Here is an 8,804-nt window from a genome sequence, read left to right on the forward strand (position 1 = left end):
TAAAGCTCTTTCTTATACACATATGAGTGTCTATGAATTTGTTTCTCTAGTCTACCCAGACTAACACAGAAGATAAGAAAGATAGGAGAGAGAATAAAATTCAGGAGTCAGACACGTTTTTTGGTAGCAGGCTCACCTCAGCTCCTCTTAATGGACCACGCAGAACTGAGCGAGTTGTAGAACTGAGAGAAGTGAGAGTGAGCCTTTACTCTCTCGGGATCTTTATAGGTAAGCTGAAGGCATGCATAGTCAGTAGTTACATGCATCACAAGGTGGGTGGTATCTACAGTAAGGTCCCTGAGCTCACAGGTGAGGAAACCTAATACCTGCATTGGGGGAAGGTATGAGGGGGTTGGGTGTCATGGTGGGGAGAGAGAGCAGAAGGATCATGTCTGCTTCTATAGTACGATATAAACAACCATGTGCTCACTTTAAGGCAGCATAGCTGTTAAGGAGAGAATCTGGGGGAATGATTTTTAAAGCAGGATCATGTTCCTGGACTTGACCTCTAACTGACCAAAGTGGAGGCTTTCCTTCCATGGAAGACCAGCTTTCCAGACTCCCTCTGGGATCAGTTAGGGAAATAGGCGTCTTCGTCCTATTCCTTCAGTGTTCGTTTCCCACACCTAGGGGTGTCTAGCTGACACGATGTCTACCCATTACAATCAGGATACAATTGGGGACCAGGAAGCATGGGGGCAAGGCGTCCCTTCTGCAGTGTAGGGCAGCTCCCCCAGTGCCTCCAACCATGTAAACGTCTCTCTTCCCAAGGATGTGAGCAGGGCCTCTCCACTCCAAGGACCGGCTCTTCTCTGTCCCCTCAGGACAGGCTCCTTTTGGCTCTGCCATGTGTCACTGCCGACTCTGCTGCTGGGCCCCTTCGGGACCTCTTGCTGTCTTCAGTGTGACAGCGCTTGACCCAAGTCACAGTTTTTTTTAAATGAGTGTCCTTGCCTCCTCTCTCTACTTCTTCTATCTTCTCCTACTCCTTCATAACGCTCCTCTTCCTGCTTTTTGCTGCTTGTGTCCTATGTCTTTCTCTCTGAAACCCCCCGGTGGAACTACTACTTATCTAACTCCACACTCTTCCTCAAGTTCGAGGCATGGCCCTCCCACCAAGACCAGGAACTAACCAATCTTTCTTTGTACACCCCCCGCCCCCAAGAAGATTTGGTAGATTTCCTGGGTAAATTGTAAGCAACTCAGTTTTGTAACTGGCGAGCAGAACAGAAGTCAAGAAAGTAGAGTAATTAACTCACACCCATAACCAGTTTTCCAGATGTTTTATATTGTTTTACCCAGGGACAATGATCCAATGGGTCATTATTATGGCACCAAGGGTCCATCTAACCTCACACTTCCCCATAGAATTTACAGGTCCGAGAAATAAGGGAAATAATAAAAAAAATCCAACTTACTGCCATTGAGTTAATGCCAACTCATAGCGAACCCCTGTGGGTTTCCAATACTATAACTGTTTGTGGCAGTAGAAAGTCCAGTCTTTCTCTTGCAGAGACGGAATTATATTCTCCAACTAATATATCAAAAAGATCACTTAATGAATTTTTGCTTCTTGTCCTATGATGTTGGGCTTCATGTGGGTGAAGAATCTAATGATCTAATCAGTCAAAAGCCATGACTTCCCCCTAACCAATTTTTTATTCCCTGCACTACTGAAACTACAGGCAGAGAGGAGGGTCACTCTGTTGGCAAGTGTGACTGAACTGGATTCCCAGAGAGAGGTTGTGTTGCTGGATCCAGGAGGACTGTATTTGGAAACCAAGGGAATTATACTTCCTTGACAGGTGAGTCTGCTCAGTGGAAAACTACAGAAACTCAGTCAAGATATGACCATCCAAAAGTCACTTCCCCAAAGAATGAAGATTTGGATCACACCCAGATAACACTGTCCCATGTGATGGTGACAGGTGGTCAAAGAATATGGAATGGGGGATGAAAGAAGGCAGCTCTGACCTCGCTATACATTCATCCATCATATTACCAACTTTGTTCAGCAGTACTTTCCCCTCCACTTCCACAACCCATTTCCTCCCTCTAAGATGTATGTGGAATGTGTGGTCTAACCCTACGGGGGCATGACCGCATGATTACCACCAGGCAATGTTACAATGACATGGTAACTGATGAGAATGGTTTCTTTTGTGTCGAGACACACATTTGTCATCCTGACAAAGAAAAATGGTGTACATGGAAGGAGGACAGTGTGGAGTGTGGACGGTATGAGGCATTTTCCGCTTCCTTCTCCAGCTTCCCTCTCTTCCCCTTCACCACCTTGCTCTGCCTTGGAAGTGGTAGATCTAGAAGGACACCATCAATGAGATCTCCTGCCCCCTGGCTTCCAGCTGGGCTTAGCCAATAGGAAGTCCCGAGTGGAAGATCAGAAGGGAGGTATTGAGTGAGATGGTGGCATTCCTTCCCCAATGTCATCTCTAGAGTGATACTAGAGTTATAGTAATCCTGGGTTGTTCATATTTTTCCGCTCCAGGCCAGAGGTCCTGCCAGGAAGTCGTCTTGTGATACTTTATCTGTCTCTCTTTCTCTCTGCAGATTCCAGAAATGGCGCCTTCTTCTCACACTTTCAGGTTTAAGAATGTTAACAGAGACCCGGTGCTATCAACTCCAGGAAACTCTGCTAGCTCACACACACACACACACACACACACACACACACACACACTCACTCACACTTTTGACAATTATCCCAACCTCTCAGGTGGAGTGAGCTCCTTGTTTGTGTCTGAGTCTTTCCTATTAAGGTAGAAGTTTCATGGATCCAGTGTACCTGCTTAACCAGCGGGCCAGGTAATGTCCAAATACCTTTGGGTGTAGCTCGCCAAAGGTCTTTTACCACCCACGCTGAAATGGGATGTGGGCCAGGCCTGTGGGCTGGGATGGTTGAGTGCCTTGTGGAGGGCCCCTCCTTCCTCCTTCCAGATCTCTGGGTGTTCTGCCCTCCCCTTCCCATAGAGAAGCTATCACTGGGTGGAAAGGCAATGTCTTTATTATCAGACACACGTGGCCACTTCTTGTATGTTCACTCTTCCACAGAGCAAGCTCAGCTATTCCCAGGGCCTCATAAATGTCACCAGGTGATGAAGTTACCAGGTCACGGATATGATGGGGAAATAATGACCTGTACAGTTACTAGGTCATGAGATCAAAGGGCATGCCAGCTTTGGGGTATCAGCAGAGTTTAAGAACCTCAGGGAACGGGATCAATAGGAAGGATAGGAAGAACCCCCATACCAAAGGACTGAGGAGAACCCTAGACCCAGCGCTCTGGATAATTGGGGGGTCAATGTACTCTTCATCTTGAGAATGCTCCTGCTCGACCACCGAGAAGACCCCAATATTCTGGGTATTGTTCAGTAACGTTCCGTGGGCCATGCAACCGCTAACACCCATTGTGGTGTAGATGCCACCTAGAGGGCGAAGAAGGAGTTACCGAGAATACCCAGGCCAGTGCAGTTGAAGCCCTTAGATGCAGGGTCCCCAACAGGGCCCTCTTCCTCAGACACAGGAACATCAGCCTCTAGCTTCCTCCCAGCGTTCACTCAAAACTCACTCCCTGCAGTGGAGCTATCGCTGACTCCCAGCGATGCCTTATTGGTTTCAGAAGTTGTCGCCGTTGACGGGAGTAGAAAGCCCAGTCTTTCTCCAGCGGAGCTGTTGGTGGTTTCGAACTGCTGACCACGGGGATCGCAGCCCGATGAGCCACCACTACACCATTAGGGCTCCTCCCCTCTCACTTTAGAACCGGTGAAACCCTCTCAAGACCCAGGATTCTCTGCCCCAGCTCCTTGCAAGAGTCTGGGCTTCCAGCCTTCTCCTTCCCACCCCGCTCTCCTCATGACGAAGGGTTTAACACTTACCTCCAATGAGACGCATGTTACCGCGATAACAACGAGTGGCGCCCTGCGGGCACTTAATGAGTGTCAAGTCTGTACAGGAGCCAAAAAAATTTACACAGGCAGGACAACTGATGCCAGAATCGTCCGGGACAGCTGGGGAACAGAGAGTGGGTTTGGGGTACACAACGACGCTCCCAGCTCAAACCACCCAACATGAGCTCCAGAGTCTTTGGGTCTATGGGGCCCCCATCTTCCCAATGCCCCCTCACCAACCTGCTGGATCCCATACCTTGGCGAGGAAGGGCGTTCAGGAGGACACTGCTAGTCGAAACTCTGTTGCACCCATTGGAGGAGCAGACATGGGCGTAAGAGGCGACAAGCACCCCAGGGGGCCTGGAGTGGATGGAGATGGTCGTAGAATTCTGTGGCCCCGGCCCCGGCAAGATGCAGCCTTTGCTCCCCAATAGGACTGCTGTATTTCCTGAGAGCGGTTGAGAGAGTAAAACCTCAACTGGAAGAGGGAGCTGCTTGCAGGGAGGCAGGGGTGAGCGAGCCAGTTTGGGAGATTCCGAGAGAGCCAGTAGGCACAGGTGAAGGCAGGTCCTCTAATTATAAGGGACAGGGGATGCGTAGGGTGGAGTGCGGGCCAGAGCAAGAGCTTGGGCACCATCAGTAAGTCACTGACCATCCATCTCAGGGCCCTGTTTCCGCTGGAAGACATGCTAACTAACCCAGTCATCCCAGATGCGCTGGGAAGGGCTGCTGGAGCTGAGCTCCAGGTATAGATCACGGAGTAGTGTCTGCTGCATGGCGGGCATTGTGTGAGCGTCCGTCTGCTCCCCTAGAAAACTCTTTCAAAGTCGCCTTCCACTGCCACTTTCTCAGGAGTGCTTCCCCCTGAGAACCTATTTTAAAAAGGCGACCCTTCCCCTCCTTTGGATGACCCTTCCTTTCTCGGCTGGATTTCCCACAGGGGGGTGGGAGTGGAGTGGAAACATGGATGTGGGAGAAAATCTCACCCTCTTTTAACCCCTTTTTCCCATGAGCTTTTTTTTTTTTTCTGTATAATTATATACTTTCAGTTGTGTTTTTTTTTTTGTTTGTCTTTTTTAACATTTTATTAGGGGCTCATACAACTGTTATCCCAATCCATACACACATCAATTGTGTAAAGCGCATTTGTACATCGTTTCTCAAAACATTTTCTCTCCATTTAAACCCCCGACATTAGGTCCTTGTACATCTGTCTCTCTCTCTCTTATTTTTTCCCCCCTAACTGTATTTCCAGATGCATAGAGGTCAAACATGACTGGATCCATGGTGCCAAGAATAGTGCTTGGCACCCAGTGCTCAGTAAATACCTACCAAATCGTTAAGATTATGTGATGTCAGCACTGGGCTCTGCTTTGTAGGTAGTTTATCACCTATGGCCTCATGACTACCCAGAAAGGTAGGGCCTATTATTGGCATCCCTTTAACCTTACCAACCACCATCCCACCCACGACCCCCACTCCCCAAAGATGAATCAAGATAGAAAGGAAGCATTCATTTTTCTAGCCTCTGGAGACCTGGTTCAGTGGCAAAAGCCTCCTCTTCTATTGGAGAGACCTGGATAGGGATTCTGACCCATGCACCCCATGCCCAGTCACCATCTATCTGTCACTGGAGCCTTGTGTGTTGCGTTCGAATAAGACAGACGAGGGAGAAAAGGCTGGTGACCCACCTCCAGAAGTCAGTCCATGAGAATCCCCTGGATGACAGCAGTCCCAGCACCAGCCCCTCATGAGCTGGCTAAGGACCAGGTCACTTCAGTGCATTGTGCTTAGGGATTGAGTCCCTTCTAGCTAACAAACCACCAAACTCGGGTCTGTGGAGCTGCAGGGCAGGGGGTGGGTGGGTGGGGGGAACCTGGTCAGGAACCTCAGGGGACAGAATGCAGGGCATGGAGGTACCAGATGCAATCTGGATGCCTTGTTTCCCTTGTCCAGCCCACGCACCTGCATCAATGAGCAGCAGTGTCTCCTGACACACCTCGCCAGCAGCACAGAGCTTGGTTGAAAACGAAGTCCATTCTTGAGGCTCCTGAGACAAGCTTTTACCACTTCTTATCATGCTCCCTGAATGACAGCGCACCAAATCTGGGGAGAAGGAATCAGCAAGGTCTGATGAATCCAGGGGACCTCTCAGGACTGCCTCGCCAGGTACCATGTTTAGGAAGGTGGATACATTCTTGAGCCTCAGCCCAGGGGACCCTTCTGCAGAGTGCCTCCATCACAGACTGAGAAGGGATTTGGAAGTCTTAGTCCATGCCCTCTCCCACCATTCTTCACCTGCTTTCAGCTTGAACACCTGCTTAGAACCATCTCTCATCTCTCATTTTTTTGGGGAAAATTGCTCCTCCTGGTGGGTATGAGGTAGGTAGATTTCCCTTAGCCTATACCAAACTCTCCAGGAGCCCTCGTGGCATAGTAGTTGGGCATTGGGCTGCTAACCACAAGGTCAACCGTTTGAAACCACCAGCCACTCCATGGGAGAAAGATGAGGCTCTCAAGTTACTCTCTTGGAAACCCACAAGGGTGGTTCTACCCTGTTGTGTAGGGTCACTAGGAGTGAGAATCAACTCAGTGGCCATGAGTTTGATTTTGTATGTGCATGCGCATGCACACCAGCATGCCCCAACCTCTACTTCCCTACCTGACCGGGGCCCTTACCAAAAAAATGAGGATGGGTAGGCAGTTTATTTTTCCAACCAAGAAACCCTATGTCCCAAACAGAATTACCCCCATTGCCTTCTATGTTTGAGTATCTACTAAAAGCTAGGCTCCGGGAGTCCTCTGAGGCAGAATTGACTTGATGGTGAGTTGGAGGCCATTGGAAGCACGTTCATGGACGATCCCATGTCACCCTCTCAAGCAGCTCATCTAGTCTGAACGACCTTATCTGAATCTCACCGAGTAGTAGTCGATGGTGCTATGATTACCATTTCCATGACGATGGGGAACGGGAAGGCAGGGAAGTTGCTAAGTAGCTTGCCTGGCATCTTATGATTACGTAGTGGCACAAGTAGGCTTGGAACTCAGATATTCTGACTCCTGTGGGCTAGAGGGCTGATCTTGCTCATCTACTTCGGCTCCTGTAGCCTTCAGAAATCTAGCTAGGCAACCGAGGGTTGACACCTTCTCTTGGGGCAGCAGTGGATCGGGGGTGGAATTCTCCATGCAAGAAACCCAGGTTTGATTCCCAGCCTGTCTCATGCACCTCCATCCCTCCTTAGTTAGCACAGGCTTGTGTGTTACTAAGGGGGCTGAGCAGGTTTCAGGAAGCCGAGCTTCCAAGTATGATGAACTAGGGAGAAAGGGCCAGCTCTCTACTTCGGCAAATCAGCCAATGAATACTCGATGGAGTGCGTGGTCCAGTCTCCAACTGATCATGGGCAAGAGTGCAGGACCTTCCAGCATTCCCTTCCACCATGCCTGTCTCCTGGGGCAGCGGCCACTTTGCAGTGACCAACGCCGGGCCTTCCCTTCAGACCAGCCCATGATCAGCCCAAGGCATCCTGCGATGTGAAGCCCACTGAGCCGGAGACTCAACCGCCACGGCACAGGCAACCTTCACGACATCCCCAGGAAGGGGGGCTGCTTGTTTCTCCATCTCACAGGTGACCCAGCTGCAACTCCTGTGCTCCTCCTCCCCCCAACCACAGCCCCACTTTCCCTGGCCCACCCTCCCCCATCTTGGTCCATGGAAACTCCTCCCTTCACCCCTCCCCGGTCGCTGACCATGTTACCCCTGCTGTTTCTTCTGAGCGTTTTACTGACTTGGTCAAGGTCTACCCTCTCCAATTAGAATCTAAGTCCCCTGAAGACAGGGGTTTGGGTTTTGTCTGGTGCCCGGTGTATTCCCGGGATTGATAACAGTGCCTGACAGCAGAAGGGTTGCATGAAACATAGTTGTGTGTTGTGGCATCCCCCCACCTCCCCATGTGACAGGGAACAGACAAAGCAAGACTCACCATTACTATTGCAGTTCTCACTCACATCAATGGGACCGATCTTGCGGGTCCCATTAAGCAGATTGCAACCTTCTTGGGCCAAACAGCCTTGGATTTCAATGTTGGTGGGTTGGAAATACCCTGTGGAAAGGAGAAGAGAGAAAACCATGGATGCTGAGAACATTTCAGTTCTCAGAACCTCCAAGAAGACAGGTTGTCTCACCCCTGGGGGGTGTGTGTGTCATGTCTCAGTTTACCTTCTCTCCTCCAGAGACTCAGATCTCAACTCTCAGATCATCCCATGGGGTCTGCTCCCAGAAGGACGCTGCCCTGTGCCCCAAACACCACGTCCCCAGCCACATACCTCCGCTGAATGTGAGGATGCCAGTGTAGCAATGTTTGGTCCCCGCTGGGCAGGGGAGCGTGGTCTCACTCACCTCCAGGCACCCATTTTCGGACAAGCAGGAGGGGCACTGCATACCCCCTGGTACTGGGGCACCTGGGGAGATACGAGGGAAAGGAGACTGAGGGAGGCTGGGTTTGGATCCGATGCCTCTCATCACCTTGCTACAGCTAGCTGCAAGAGCCAACCTCCCACATCTCCGGGAGCACCTCCCTGTTTGTTCACACAGAGTGGGAGGATTCAGGGGGCCCGGGTAACGAGAGATAAAGGAAGAGGAGGAATAGGAGACCTGGGCAGAAGTCCCCGGGGCCTAGATATTGAGGGGGACAAGCCAGGTGCTAGGGCCACACAGGGAGGGATGTCAAGGGGTGCACAGGGCACTGAAGGGGCCTTCGGAGGTTTGGACACGAGAAGACGAGATGTTCACACAATAGTCCAAAAAGAAGAAAAACTCCAAATGTGATTCTTCAAGTTCCCACTGTGTCCAAAACTTACACCGCACCAGGGAGGGGTGGGTGTGGGGGGAAAGGAAAGGTA

General features: G+C 50.5%; 1 protein-coding gene across 1 annotated transcript in view; it reads right to left on the reverse strand.

The window, feature by feature from the left end:
* Nucleotides 1-426: 426 nt before the first annotated feature.
* The window catches only part of CD177 (CD177 molecule), a 10,535-nt gene continuing 2,157 nt past the window's right edge, over nt 427-8,804 (reverse strand). The window contains exons 4-10 of the mRNA XM_045292688.1: nt 8,229-8,363; nt 7,886-8,005; nt 5,871-6,011; nt 4,162-4,353; nt 3,894-4,025; nt 3,293-3,443; nt 427-445 (exon numbers count right to left, since the gene is read on the reverse strand). Of these exons, the coding sequence (XP_045148623.1) occupies nt 427-445; nt 3,293-3,443; nt 3,894-4,025; nt 4,162-4,353; nt 5,871-6,011; nt 7,886-8,005; nt 8,229-8,363 (890 nt within the window). The remainder of the gene's footprint in view (nt 446-3,292; nt 3,444-3,893; nt 4,026-4,161; nt 4,354-5,870; nt 6,012-7,885; nt 8,006-8,228; nt 8,364-8,804) is intronic.

This window comes from Echinops telfairi, unplaced genomic scaffold, assembly GCF_000313985.2.
Source record: "Echinops telfairi isolate 266 unplaced genomic scaffold, ASM31398v2 ScPeMD7_655;HRSCAF=1070, whole genome shotgun sequence".
NCBI lineage: Eukaryota > Metazoa > Chordata > Mammalia > Afrosoricida > Tenrecidae > Echinops > Echinops telfairi.